Raw genomic sequence first — 15,707 nt, 5'->3', positions numbered from 1 at the left:
AAGCTTGGACATCTTTGCTTTCTGGATCCCGAAGTTGGACAGCTCCCTCTGCTACTTTAGTCAGTGGCTGGCTGCCTGTCAAATACCTCCAATTCCTCTTGCTTTAGGGAATGCCAACTGATGTTTGTAAAACAGCATTCGTCTTCTAAGGGAGAAAGAAGGCTTAGAGTGTGTCTGGAAGCAGGGAACATTAAGACAAAAGCCTTCCTATTTCTACGTCACACAAAACATGAGGAACAAAGGCATAGCAGGGCTACTTCTGCATCTCTCTGTTAGCATCAGTCCCTGTTAGTGTGGGGATGTGATTGAATGGTCCCATTTCTGTCAGGTCTCCCACTATAATTACAACAGCATTTCCCAGGACCAGTTGCTGACTCTCTCTAGTGTACTCATTTATGATGAACCCAAGTAAAACAATGCCAAACTACTTTACACTTGGGTTTGCTCCTTGGAGTGCTTAATAATTGGATATAAGTTGATATGGAAGAAATTAAATTTAATAGAATTTCCTTCTTCCAGATTGGAGTTCAGCCAGCTTTTGATAAATGGCCAGAGAGTAAATCTAGTTTTGTGGGCTTCATGTGATTTATATCATATATTCTTTCTTTTTTTTCTATGTTTTTATACACTTTTAAAAATATAAAAACCATCCTTTGGCCTGACCAGCTTTAGCCCATAGACTGGGAGGTAGTTTTCCCAACCCTATTTAAGAAGTAACCAGAAGTCGTTTGAAGTCATGTCAAGGCAACTGGCCTCTGTGTCATATTTTAAAACTCTTCTCAGCACAGAGTGGTGGGTAAGGTTATTCTGTGCCTCAGTGCAGCTCAGCAGAGCAGGGCTGGGCCAGGGTTATATCACACTGCTTTCTGAACAGCCACCTCTGCTCTAAGCACCCCTTTCTCTGATCTAATCTCCATGGCCTTGGCTGAAAAGGATGGCTACATTAGGCCTGAGTTAAGAATTACATTCCCTTGTCTTGCTTCTGAACACTCATTTGCATAGCTTTGATGTGTGTCCAGCACTAAAACACCTCCATTGTGTTTTTAAGGGAAAGCTAGATGTTGAAGCTGGGTCTGGAAGCTTAGTTTTCCCAGCCTTCCCTCTACCTTCTCATAGACATAGCATAATTCCCTAAGAGATGTGGGCAAATTACTTATTGTTTTGTTTCCTAGCCCCAGCTGTAACATGAGAAGTCCTATCAATCCCTTATGGTATATTATAATATTTAGCTCATTACTGTTTGAAAATTTTCCAAGTCCTTAGGTAAAAAAAATGTCATGTCAGACTTAGAGATCCTTTCATGGTTAACATACAAGCTCAGCCTCATGTGGTTACTAGTCATGAATCATTCTTGATCCACAAGTCATGAGCTAACTCAAGGCTTGGACACAAGGCTAGTGCTGTCCATCAGCAGCTGGGGGTTGAGACAACGCTGCATGGTGGTGGCAGGGGCCTCTTTTTGGTGTTCACCCAAGGATGTATGACCTATGGTTTCTTTGAATAGTTGTCACATGTTTGCTTTCTCAATCAAGCTCTAATTGAACCCAGACCTGGCACCACATTTGCTCCTGTAGACTTTCCCTGAGTTAGAGCCTGCTAATCTTTAGAAGCCGCCAAGATAGGCGGTGTGCCTGTTAGCTCTGTGTTTGCAACAACAAAAACTTCAACACCTACAATACTTTCTTATACCTGCCCTATTTATTGCCTTCTCTTGGCATATTTCTGACCCTCTGTTACTCTTTATATCCAAATTCAGACCCAGAATCCAACATTTTTTATGTATACTACATACATAAAAATACATAAAATGTATATTATTTAGGGCTACCATTTGGTATTTCATCATTACACAGTCCAGAAGGAATTGAAGTTATTTCTGCCCAACAGTACCATTTTGCTCTCCAGAGTGGGCTCACAGAGATTCTGACACCTGTGCACATATCCAATTTCCCACCTTGGCCTGGCTTCTGGCCTTGAAGAGCTATGTCCACCATTCTAGTCATTCTAAGACTCTGGCCTTTGCCTCTTACCCAGCCCCCACTCTTTAGGTACATTGGCTCTTTATGTTAAATACCAAAGCTATCCCTATTGTCCCTCTGTAACCCCACAAGATGTTAATGTCATCATCTTTGGGAAGTTTTGGAAAGCATGGAAAACTCCATTCAGGTGCTCCTGGAGGGCATACATGTTTCTTTTCTTGTTGAAGGAGGTCTTAAGCCTCCAGGATGTAATTTCTGAACCTTTCAAGTCTAAGCCATGCTCCCTTATATTAGTGATGTCTCTGTTGACATGATAAAAGTACCATGACCAAGAGCATTAAGGACCAAGATCATTTTGTTGTATAGTTCTAAATGGTTAAATATCCACAAGGTGGAGAAGATATGGCAGCAGGTACAAGAACTTGAGAGATTACATCTCAAGTACACACAGAAAACAGAAAGAGAAGTAGAGCACAAAAAGTGGACCAAGGGTATAAAGCCTCAAAGGGTTATCATTATGGCTAATCTAATTTAATCTATGTCACCATCCACAACCCAAGACCTTCCTCAGGTTGCTTCCAAACAAGTCCTCATCCAATTCTTTTTAAAATCCGTGCCATGAACTAACTGACAGCAGTTTCTCTCTTCATTTTCAGTCTGCTAAGATGTTTTCTTATGCTGGATGGAAGCAGACCTGCAATGCTCTGTTTCTTATCTTCTCCATTGTGTTCTTCATCAGCCGATTCATTATTTTTCCATTCTGGTGAGTAGACAAGGTGCCATTTCCTGCCTTAGGATGTTGCAACACCGTCCCCTCATCCCTGTTCTTTCCAGGTATTTCTGCCAAATTCAGCTGGATAGACAATGTGATGGAGCCATTTTTATAGCTTTACTAAAAAAAAATGTTGCAGCTTATGTCTTTATAAATAACTAAAGCAATTATCTAAAACATAGAACTATCACAGTGGGAGCTTCAGTGGGTGGGCAGTAGCTATCACTCTCCATTCTGCCTCAGGAGTGTGGGTTTTTCTTTGTGATCAGCAGCTTACTATGAAATTTGGTGTGGGGGTAAAGACATTGATTGCTTAGCACAACTCTGAACTCAATGAACTATAATACCAAACTTCTAGGTAAGATGGACCCAGTGGTGTAATGGTAATGTGACTATTATATGGATAACCAACCTCTCTATAACTGGATTTTGGGCTTGCTCTGGAAGAGGGAATCCATACCTAATAATGGTACCTTGTTCCAAAGCCCCTGACTAAAGAAGTCTTAGACCCTAGGTGTGTGTGTGTGGGGGGCACGTTATCGAGAATTTAACATGACTGCTTAGCTGAACTGACATAACATCAAACCATCTCCTAAGTATTGACATATGTTTACACCCAGAAACAAAGGCTTCTCTTAGCCTTAAGCTGAGAATCTGTTCCTTGCAGTGTACAGAAAGAAAGGCAAAGGCCTATAACTCTACAAGACAATAAAGAATAGTTGAGGGCTCAGCTCTAGGCATGACATTTACACTGACCCCTTAGGGCTCAAAGACCACTGTGGAAGAGGGGGTGGAAAGAATGTAAGAGCTGGATGGTGGAGAGAGGGGCTGCAAATACCATCATCACAGTAGCTGTGCATACTGGCATTGAGTTCCCAGAAGTCATGTCCTCCTAATAGTCAGCTAAGGAGGGGGAAAGGATCCATGGGTCCCAACCACATACTGCAGATTTATTGGCAACGGACAGATTCTGTGTGAAGGGAGGTATGGTATCAACTGTGTACCCACCAGGTTCATTTCAGGTAATTGATTCTAAACTCAGGTCCATACAGATAGCCCTGAATAAATTCTGTGAGACACCAAGCTAAACCAAACCAATAAAGAGGCAAAAGAGGTTGATATGAAGGATCAGGGTAGAGGTGGAAAAGTGAGGAAGGGGAGGGATGGAGGGGCTCACTAAATACCAAAGTGAATAGCGTGTTCTGTGCTGACCACCACAGTGGTACCTCTAATCAGGGTTTCTCCCTACAGTACCTACATATATATGAAGCTGAAAATATACACCCAATAAAAGAGCATTTTCAACAAACAGTGATGAAAAATCTGTATGTCAACATGTAGAAGAATGAAACTAGATCCCTATATCTCACCCTGCACAAAACTCAATTCCAAATGGACCAGACCTCAAAATAAAACCTGATACCTTGAAACTGCTAAAGAAAAATAGTAGGGGGAGGAACACATAAATTTAGTTAATGATTTTCTGATTAGGACTCTAGTAACATAGGAAATAAGACCAACAAGCAACAAATAGGATCTCACAAGACTAAAAGGCTTCTGTTCAGCAAAATAAATGTTAATCAAGCAAAGAAACAGCCTACAGAATAGGAAAAACATTTGCAATTGATAGAGGATTCCTAACTAGAATATAAAAACAACTAAAACAGTGTTTAGTAAACTCAAAGAAAACAAACAACCCGATTAAAAACTGGGCTATGTAACTACAAATGGATTTCAAAAGAACTACAAATGGCTTGGAAATGCTTGAAAGTGCTCAATACCCTTAACCACTAAGTAAATTCAGATTTCATTTTACTCCATTAACATGGCCATCATCAGGAATACAAATGACAACCAGTGCCAGATGTGGGGGAAGGGATACCCTTGTGCACTATTGGTGGAAGTACAAACTAGTACAGCCACTGGTCTACTATATGGCTAAGCCTTACACTCTGGGCACATACCCTAAGAATTCTATCCTACTACAGAAACACTTGGTATGGCATTGTTCATTACAGCTCTGTTCACAATAGCTAGAAAGTGAAATCATCCCAGATGTCCATCGGCTGATGAATGGTTAATAAAAATGTAGGGCACATACATAATTGAATTTTATGTAGCTATTAAGAAAGTAGAAATTTTGAAAATTTCAGGGAAATGGATGAAACTGGGGAAAAAAAAATATACTGAGTGAAGTAACCCAGACCCAGAAAGACAAATGCCTCATATTTGCTAAATGTATTACTATCGCTTTTATTTGACTAAGCAGATGTGTTTGTGAAAATCAGTTGTTGGCTTCTCTATTATCTTTATGGTTCCCATATTCATGGCCTCCCAAAAGCAAACTAGAATAGGCTAGCTCTACCCCTGAGCCACATCCCAGCCCTCACGTATTATTATTGAGGGGATAAACACTGATTTGCAGATAACAGCAGGTGGAGCTTTTCAGAGACTTCCATGGTGCTGCAAAGTCTTTCATTTTCCCAGGTGCCTCCCCTTGTGTCCGACAGGGACATGCTGCACATGGCTGTGTGCACAGGAAACTATTTGGACACCGAGTGGTTTAAGTCAGTGCTAGGCAAACTTGTTCTGGTAAGGGCGAGAGAACAAGTATTTTAGACTTTGAGGGAACAACATGGCCTTTGTTGCATATTTTTCTTTGTTTTGTTTAAAACTGTATCAAGCTGTACTTAGACCACAAGCTGTAACTAAAATATGTGTCTTTGACTAGATTTTATGCATCGGCCAGTTTGCAGTGATCCCTTTAAGTCACTGGCTAATCGTTACCTCTCCTGATTCTCAGCAGTGACTGGCCTTAGCTAGGTCATTTCTCCCTAGAGTCTCTCATGTGGTTACAGATGGAGGCCAGGTAGTTAACAGTGACTACAGGTGGAACTTTCTGGGGGCCTTCTTCAGCCACAAGCTTGAGGAAATCCATGTAAGACCAGCTACTTGGTGATATTGTCATTGACTGGGTCCTGAGCTGGGCTCTTTTCTGAACACCAGATGGTTCTCTAACTTGCCCTTGGCCTCCTCATTTCAAGTGTGACATCCAAAGTCACATCATGTCACTTCCTGACATATAATGTACATTAGAACCACACTCCCCAAGGTTGGAACAATATTAGAAGAAAGGAAATTATACTGTTTCTCAGTAAGACTGCTTCTAAAGCCTGGGCAGACACCTTGACTCTATGGAAACCCTTGGTTCAGGGAATTCCAAGAAGCTTCTCTAGTGTGGTGCCGAATATTTACCATAGGGAATATTACCTCAGACCTTTTCATGATATCTAACAAGCAAGCAAACAGCTGAGTACATGGTGACTTTAGCAGTTCTAGATCTGAGAGCTCCTGCTCCTCCTGGCATTTATGAATTTCTGGATGAATCTTACTAGCATTTGACATTTTCTTGATCTCAGTACTGGATTCCCCTGCTGGTAGCAGAGGGCAGTGCCATCTTCAGGGCAACAACAAGCCAGCACTGACAGACTGGACTACAAGAGTCTTTGCTGACATTGACCCCCATTGTTCAGAAAGTTGAGACAGACTACAGCAAGCCACTGGAAGTTTGGAGAACAGATATTCACAGTGGTCTTTGAGGAAAAACTCAGTGATTTGTAGTGAAGAGCGATTTCACTCAGAAAAAAAAAAAAAAAAAAAAAAAGATCTCTGGCTGCAGCACTTTGCTCTAGCTTAGTCCCCATTAAGTTGATTTTGCTGTGCTATCATCATGGTAGCACCAACAGGGAAATTTTCATTCTTTGTTGCCAGCCTTGTTCCTCCACCTTTCCCATCTCTGTGGATTCGTTCCTCCAGGAAGTCTTTTTTTTTTTTTTTTTTTTTTTTTTTTTTTTTTTTTTTTTTTTTGGTTTTTCGAGACAGGGTTTCTCTGTGTAGCTTTGGAGCCTATCCTGGCACTCGCTCTGGAGACCAGGCTGACCTCGAACTCACAGCGATCCGCCTGCCTCTGCCTCCTGAGTGCTGGGATTAAAGGCGTGTGCCACCAACGCCCGGCAACCTCCAGGAAGTCTTACCCAGTCAGAGCTTGTTGGGACTCTATCACAGATAAAGCAGTGTGCAGATAATACATGCTGCTGAAAGGTGGCTCAGCTAACCTGCTTCAAGACGGGGACAGTGTTGGAGGTGCTGTGGAGAGCATCTTTGTCCAGGTGCTTTGTCCTTCTGCAGCACATTCTGTGGTACAATGTGGTAGAAGAAAGCTTTTGGAGGTGTGCTACCTACGGTTCACCAGAAGCTTGAAAACGGGGAGTCCATGTGTTACCATCCATCTTTCCCTCTCTTGGATTTTTCCATCATCTCCCAAAACCAGGTTTGCTTTCCCCTGACTTGACTTCCCTTGTCTTTCTGCAACTGTATGCTCCTCTCCATCCCTCCTGCTATGTCTGAGGATCCAGTGTAGTTCATTCTCAGTATAGGAAGAGTACTTGGGAATCCCCATTTTTGAGATGTCAACCTGCTAGTAAAAAAGGTAAAGAGTGTGGCTCAAGTGAGCCTTCTCTTTGGAGTCTGACCAAAGAGGTGCTGAGGGAGGCTGAGGCATGGCAGTGCAGACAAGAGGCAGAACTGAAGCAATGGAAAAAAGCAGCCTGCTTCCAGCCAGGGCCAAATATCCTTTGTCCCCAAGGACATAAAAAAAGTCAGTCGCTGAGAGCACTTCTGTTCTCGAGCTCTGGAACCTTTCTATCTGGCCTTGGAGAAGAGAGCCCAGGAACTGTGCCAGTCAGCAAAGAGAAAGTCTGACAAGGAAGCCTGAAAGTGTGGCAGCGAGGGCAGGAGAGGCTGGCCAGATGCAGGAGGAACCGCTGTGTACTGGAAATGAAGAATGTCAATTTTTCTGAAAATCATTTTCAAACTTTTTTGAGGCTAATAATTAGATTCACCTCATTTAGGCCTTAATCAGACTTCTTGTTGGTTTCCAAAAACTGTTTCATTAGTCATAAATTCTAACTGGTATTGGCAGACTTGCTTTTATTTCATTGCCTGGAAACTCCATTTGTTTGTGTTTTTATCAAAACTATTTAAATCACAGACTAGTGTTTTTCACATTGTATTTCCAGCCATTGTGTTCACATAATGGCATTTGAATTTTTTATTACGTTTAGTCTTTGTATATTTCATACATATATACCATGAATCTTGATCATGTCCTCCCTCAAACACCTCTCCAACTCCTCTCAGGATACACTTTCCCTACACTATCTCCATCCCAACTTCACGTCCTTCTTTTATTGGAATTAATTGATATATTATCTATGTGAACATTGTAAAAATGTCACCAGAAGACCATTCGACTAGAAAGATCTTTCTGAAGTCAGATGGACTGTTCCCTGACTCCTGATAGAAACCTCCATAAGTCACAGGAGCAGGTATTAATGTCCTCTTCACTGGTTGATCTGGAAGGAAGGGACACTCTAATGTCCAAACACTGACTGTCCTTCCAGCCTAAGTTTGCAGGTGGCAGCATGGCTGCTGTTCCTTCCCTTCAACTTGCCACTGTAGGTATGGTGGAGTACAGGAAGTGGGAGATATGGCCAATAGTAGCAGAGATCTTTATAACCCCCCCCCACACACACACACACACTTTATTTGTATTTTTACAATCTATCAGTAGTGACCCATGTCTCTCTTATGTCCCTAAAAGAAAAAAAAAAGTATTTCAAGCTATCAATAATGATGCTGTTTCCTTATTCTCATAAGCTACCATGCACAAGGTCACCTTTGTTCCTAACTACTGGTCACTGGATTTCAGATCTCCACTTTTAATGATCTAGCCATCACTAGTTTCAGGGGAAAATGGGACTCTGGGTTTGAAACCCATCTGTGAAAGGAAATGTTATGGCATGGGATCATGCAACATCTTGGAATGGTTAGTGAGAAGGGAGATTTTTTTAAAAATACGGAGCTAAAAAGCATGAAAAATGCTCTTAGTTGGTGTTCTTATCAGTGAAAAATGAGGACGAGACCACGATGGATCTTTTTACCCAAAGGCTTGGGCCTGGCTCTTCCAAAAGCTAGGTAAGCCTTCCATGGTTCTGGGTTCAGCTTCAAGCCCCAGTGCTGCCACAGAGCAAAGGAGGGGCTTGTGTAGTGAGACCAAGACTCTGTGGGAGTCCAGGGTACTCCCTTGAGCCAGCACTTTGGAGTGCTGTACCTGCCAAGGGGTGAGAGTTTCTGCTAGCTGGCTAGCTGTGCTCTTTGGCCCCTTCAGCAGGGTGCCATGTGAGGAGCTCCTGACCAGCCCTGCCCCCTGTTGTCTTCTGTCACTGCTTGCCTAAGGACAGTGACAATGACCATTCTTTAGACCACAGATAGCATCTTAGGGGCCAGCGGATTCACATTAGTCCAAATCCCTTTATTGGTTTACTCACTTAGAAATCATTTGGAGTATCTAACAGGGCAGCCTGAATTTACCCCTTGCCAGTGGCTGTTTTCCCATTTCTTCTTCCTCCCTTACACACACACATACACTTTTGAATCATTTGGAAAGTTCTAAATATCAACTTAAAACCTTTTACCCTGAATCCTTCAGCATCACTTCTTACAGAATCACAACATATCTATTAATTGCAGAAAATGTTTCAATCCACTTTCCATGTTTCAATTTTAACAACCCTATATTATTTTTATTGCTCCCCCACCACAATATGGAGCCAGACCATGTGTTGCATACAGAAGACATTTATCCAGAATAGTTTTTTGTTTGTTTTTTACCAGTTTTTTTGTTTCTTATGTCATTGTTGCAGCATTTAGACCCCATACTTACAGTATGTGATGAGGGGGCCAACATTAGGGACTGGGGAAATTTTCAGGGGGTAAAGTGTTGCCATGAAAGTGTGAGGACCAATTTGGACTGTCCAGCACCTGAAAACAATAAGAATGAAAAAACCAGGTGGGCTTGTGGAGCTGCCTGCAATCTCAGCAGGAGTGACAGAGGCTCCCATGGCAAGCTAGGTATGTAGTGAGATACCGTCAACCTCAGACTCCACCACATACATGCAAGCATGTATAGAGGCGTATGCACAGCACACGCACACGCACACGCACACGCACACACACACATACACGCACACACACACACTTAAAAGAAAAGATACAACCAGAAACAGCTAAAGTAGGGCCTTTTGGATAGAGAGCAGAAATCTTTGCTCTTTTCAGGCAGAACTGGGGTTGAATGTAGAGCTGGATGCTAGGCAAGCTATTGCCCACTAAGCTATAAGCCACTGCCCAGTACACACCTTTCCATTACAGTTACTGAACCAGAGGGTGAAGAGTTTGTCTTCACCGAGTGTCTATTACATTGTCTTCATCTACACCATGACCTGGAACCGCAAGGCATGCCAAGCATGGCTTCATCTCCAGAACCAGCCACTGGTCCAGAAGCAGCCACTGGTGTCGTAAGAACGCAAAATTCTAACCCTTCCCCAATTAGCAAAAAAAAGCACAACAACACAAGCACCTGACACCTACACTCCGAAATTTTCACTTGGAAAATAGAACTTGTGGGTGGTGTTGGCAAAACCAGCTACTATTTATAGCAAAACTGTGACTTGTTTAAACTATGTCGACTGTATTGGTTAAGAGTGAGGAGAGGAAGCAAAGCCGAATACAGAGCAATGGCCGAGCCCGGGCAGTCAGATGCACAGCCGCAGCTCCTCAGTTTGCAAAGAGCAAAGTTCTGTGATTCTAGGAACTCAGGAGCCCGACAGACCTTTGGCACCCCCATGTAAAGGAAAATCCCCTTCAGTTTCTATAAAGCAGTGACATGGTCAAGTGGGGAGTAAACAGCATACATGTCTGCACGCATGTCAGGACACTGTCGGGGACGGGGGGTGGGGGGGTGGGACGGACGACGACCATGCCACGATGGCTTTTCTTCTTATTCTTTAAACAGAAGAGAAGCAGCGCCAAGTGAGACTAAGCCATCCTTTTGTGAGGTCCTGAAAAATGACAGACCTAGGCCTCTCTCAACATGGTCCCTCCCCTCCACACCCTCTGTCCTCCCACGGAGAATGCTCAGAAGGCCCATCCCACTCCGCCCTCCTCCTGGCCTGATCTTTTCAAAGTGCCTCCTTGCGGAGCCTAGCCAGTTGTGCAGCTGGGAGGTGGGGCTGCTCTAATTGTGTCGCTGTAGGGCCTCTTGTTTAGGAGAGGAAGGCCCCGGAAGCAGTTGGACGTCAGAATGGCAGTGAGGGCCATAGATTTAATTGTTATGTTTTGAGAGCTTACTGTGTGCTGAGCCCTTCTCAAGGCACCAACGCTAATGCTGTAACTCCAAGATGTGATGGGCAAGAAGTTTTCATTTTGCAGATGAACTGGGGCCCGGCCGGGAGGAGGGTCTCCCTGAAATCTGTGACCTCTGACCTGCATCTCACAGGCTCTGGAGCCCCGCCTTTGCCCCGCCCCTCTACCCACTGCTCTGCTCGCTGCCAGAGCATAGGCGTGTAAATGGCGGCTTTCTATTTTCCAGGAGCTCGGCAAGTATGCCAGGCAGGCTGTGGGTCCACCCGGAGCTTCCAGGTCACAGGGGTGCCGTGAGTTCCACCCCACCCCGTGACTAAGGAACCAGGACAAACGGCATCATGCCACGAATCCAGCTCTGAAGAGCTGTGCCAGATGTTTCAGTGCCTATCCAAAATCACCTTGTCTCGTTGCTCTTAAAAGGAAGGCCCTGACCTACCCGGATGTGAAAGACTACCTGAATATCTCCACCCTCCTCTGGCCCCTCTCTCCTTTAAAGGAGTTTTTTTTTTTTGTTGTTGTTGTTGTTGTTGTTGTTGTTGTTGTTGTTGTTTTCCGAGACAGGGTTTCTCTGTGTAGCTTTGGAGCCTATCCTGGCACTCGCTCTGGAGACCAGGCTGGCCTCGAACTCAGCGATCCGCCTGCCTCTGTCTCCTGAGTGCTGGGATTAAAGGTGTGTGCTACCAACGCCCGGCCCTTTAAAGGAGTTTTAAGCTACAGAGCTCCCAACATGGAGGGAACCGCCAGTGAGGCTCTTTCAATCCCCTGAATTTCCCATCATGCTGCCTGTCCTAGGGGTTTCTGTATATGCAGGGAAAGATTCTGCCACTGGGATCCTCTCACTTCTGCCTTCACTTTGCACAAGCAGAAGCAGGGAAGTCAGTCTCAGTCTCACTTTAGTGAGAATCCTCTCCCATGCCCCACACCCTACTCTCTCTTTACATAATTACAATGAGCAATTTATATGTTTGCTTCTTCACGTTATCTGGTACAGTGTGAAAAGAACATTTTCTAGTATCTTCCTTTGTCAGTTTTGACACCAACGGATTTCTGATAGAGGAGTGGATAAGGGAACAGGACCTGGAGAAGAAAGGAGAGCACAGATGACCACAGGTTGCAGCTATGGTTTTGTGAATCTGCCTGCTGGTGAGACACCCAGATGCTAAGCCCAGGGACCCCAGGGAAAGTTATAAATTCAGGGGTAACCAGAGTGGCGTGGAGACTCTTCTTATGGAGAGGTAAACAGACACAGAAATGTAAAAATGTCATGATGTGGGCTGGGTGTTGCTCTGTAGTAGAGTCTTGCCCCGCCTACACACGAGGCCCTGGGTCCAATCCTCACCACTGGAAGGAAAAAAGAGGGTGTAGCAACTTGTAAGTTGTCCAAAATTAGTGAATAACCTCATACCCATGGGGAGGGAGAGTATTTAAGTTCATCATTTTATACAATGATGTAGGCTAATACATTTCTTAAAGGAAAATTGATATTATATACAAAGAGTTCACAAAAAACAAGTTAAAATAATAACATGTAAATATAGTAGCCTCATCTAAGGTAAAAATGTCAGTATAAACAGGCAATGCTCTTTTCCATGGAGACTGACAAAACATGGCATTGCCTAGGATCTGAGGGAGTGGTGCCGTCACACTGGGCACAAGAAGGAAGTCTTGTCATCTTGCAGGAAAGCAGCTGAGCAAAATATTACCACCTGTAATGAGTGCAGTGTCTGACAGGTCCAGGATTTTAGCTTCTCTAAAAGAAGAATCAAGCAATCTTAATAACATGTATTTCAAGTAATTCTCACCATGTTCTTTAATAAAGATTTGGAAAAAACTTTACTGTCTTATCAGGGAAGAATTAAGTTGCAGTGTGTTTGTGAAATGGATCTTGTACAGCTGTTGCATAGAATGATGTGTGGCAGATGATGGTAAACTAGGCTTAGGGTCAACTCTAGCTCACACTATGGTTTGTTAATAAGGTTTTATTGTTGATCACCCAGCCACAGTCATTAATTTATATGTAAGGTGCCATATAGTTGCTTTTTTCTTCCAATGGCAGGATTAAGTATTTGTAGCAAAGACCAGATGACCAGTGGCCTGAAGTATTTATTATCTTTTCCTTTTTTGTTTTTGTTATTTCTTTTATTTTTGAGATTAAAGTATAATTACATCATTTCTCTTCCCTTCCCTTTCCTCCTTTTAAACTCTCCCATATGCTCTTTCAAATTCATGAGCTCTTTTTTTATTTTTAAATAATTTATTTTTGTTTTTATTTTATATGCATTGGTGTTTTGCCTACATGTTTATCTGATCTTGGAGTTACAGATAGTTGTGAGCTGCCATGTGGGTGCTGGGAATTAAGCCTGAGTCCTCTGAAAGAACAGTCAGTGCTCTCAACTGCTTAGCCATCTCTCCAGCCCCTCATGATCTCTTTTTTTTTCCATTAATTGTTGTTACATATGTATTATTTTATACATATATATTCCTCAATACATAAATCACTCAGTAGAATCTTGTGTGTACCAGTGCTGACCATTTGGTATTGGATAGCCAATGAGTGTACTCTTCCCTGGGGAAAACTGTGTCTCTAGCTGTCAGCATTTCTTAGTTGCCTGTGGTTCTTTGTGTAGGGTTGAGGCTTTGTAGTCTTTCTCTAGCCATGTTAAGTTAGCACGTCTGTTGTTGTTGTCCTTGTTCAGCTCATATTTAAGCAGTCATGTTGGTGAAACTTTATGGGTATATCTTCTGTCATTACTAGAAGACACAATATCAGAGCAAATTTTATTCAGTGATCCCAGATTCCTAAGGGAGTTGTCTTGTAGATTCGTCCACTGGGACTGAGCTCAGTGACTGCACTCTGATTTGTTGCGTTCTTCTATTATGGTCTTAGTCTGTTGCAAAGAGCAAGTTTCCTTGATGAAGGTTAAGAACTCTACTCATCTGTAGGTATGAGGACAAATTTTAGACGGTAGTTAGGGGTCATACTGGTTTAGTGAAATGACAGAATGTAGGATTTCCTTCATTATCTGTGACTTCACTGGTCCTGGGTAGAACAGACAAGTTTGCTTGCTTCTAATACACAACTACATTCACTGACATGAAAAGTTCTCTGTGACAACACGGAGTAGGAAAAATCAGGGTTCAAGGTCCCAAATCATACATGTAGTGTTATCCCTGATGTATAAAATCCTGTGGGTGGAAGATAATATGCTAAAGTCTATAAGTTGTGCCACTTTGGGGTGTTTTTAAAACCTCTTCACATTTTATGTACTCTCTGAATCCTAAATGGACAATAAAGCTATGTTTTTTTAGTTCAAAAGCAAACTTGAGAGATATATGCATAACAAATGGGTAAATTATACAATGAATTTTTGAGCAGGCAGAATCTGAGCTAGTAACTCACAAAAGAGGAAGCAGCTGCTGAGCAGACATAGAGGACCCTCACAGACCTGCAAAATCATGCCTGTTTAAATGGTGCTGAGTTTTAAATTCGCAAACCTTAAACCCACCAGATACTTGTGTGTGGGGGGAGCAAATAAACTTCATAAATTTCTGATGGCTTTATAATCTATAATTTTAGAAAATAATGTGGCAGTGTTTTGGTACTCTCCAATATGCCCCTTTAATGTACACTTTGAATACATTTCTAAGATCTTCCATTTGGAAAAGACTAGATGCATTGAGCTTTTGAACAGCATAAAATAATTTTGACATAAATGGATGTAAATGGTATTTTGGTCACTATCTATTGGCGTAAAGAGACACCATGACCAAGGCAACTCTTATAAAAGAAAGCATTTAGCTGGAGGCTTGCTCACAGTTCCAGAGGGTTAGTCCATTACCATCATGGCAGGGAGCATGGTGGCATGCAGATGGACATGTGCTGGAGGAGCTAAGAGTTCTAGATCCTGATTCATAGGCAAAGAGAAACACTGGGCCCAGTATGGGCTTTTAAAATATCTCAAAGTCTACCTCCAGTGACACACTTCCTCCCACAAGGCCATACATACTTCAAAAAGGCCATACCTCCTAATCTTCTCAAACAGTGCCTTGCCTGGTGACTAAGCATTCAAATATATGAGCCTATGGGGCCATTCTTATCCAAACCACCACAAATGTAAAATCGCCAAGGACTACATTTAACATGGAGACAGATATTTCAGACAATATGAGTGCTGAGGTGGATGTGAACAACAGAGATGGGAGGAGGATACACAGCAGCCACTCCAGAACAATATTTAGGCTCTTGTAAAGTTAACCCTGTACTTACCAAGCATCACACAGTAGTTCCACCTTCCTACTTGCTCTTCTGTAACTGATAACAACAGCTTCTGGTCACACACACACACACACACACACACACACACACACACACACACACACAAAGTATGTACATGAGTGTATGTAATGATTCTTTTCAAAAAGGCCAAACATGGAAAACAACTCCAGTCTCCTCAGTAGGTAAACATGTAAGTGTGATCTGTTCATACAGTGGGACATTGAGTGACACAAAGGAATGCTACTGGCTCCCATGGGGACTTTGTAGTTGGACATTTTCATCAGGACTGTCAGTTTCCCCAATAACGACATGGAAACATTATTAATTACAAAAGATTGGCCTATAGCATAGGCTTGCTCCTAACTAGCTCTTATAACTTAAGTTAACCCTTATTTTATTTATTAATCTACATTCTACC

General features: G+C 42.6%; 1 protein-coding gene across 1 annotated transcript in view; it reads left to right on the top strand.

Moving 5' to 3' along the window:
• The window catches only part of Cers3 (ceramide synthase 3), a 64,599-nt gene that overhangs the window by 22,686 nt on the left and 26,206 nt on the right, over nt 1–15,707 (top strand). The window contains exon 8 of the mRNA XM_027408299.2: nt 2,636–2,742. Coding sequence (XP_027264100.1) covers nt 2,636–2,742 — 107 coding nt within the window. The remainder of the gene's footprint in view (nt 1–2,635; nt 2,743–15,707) is intronic.

This window comes from Cricetulus griseus, chromosome 3 (genome assembly GCF_003668045.3).
Source record: "Cricetulus griseus strain 17A/GY chromosome 3, alternate assembly CriGri-PICRH-1.0, whole genome shotgun sequence".
In the NCBI taxonomy this organism is placed as follows: domain Eukaryota; kingdom Metazoa; phylum Chordata; class Mammalia; order Rodentia; family Cricetidae; genus Cricetulus; species Cricetulus griseus.
Note: the sequence above shows the minus strand (reverse complement) of the source record. Positions and strands in the feature narration are given on the sequence as shown.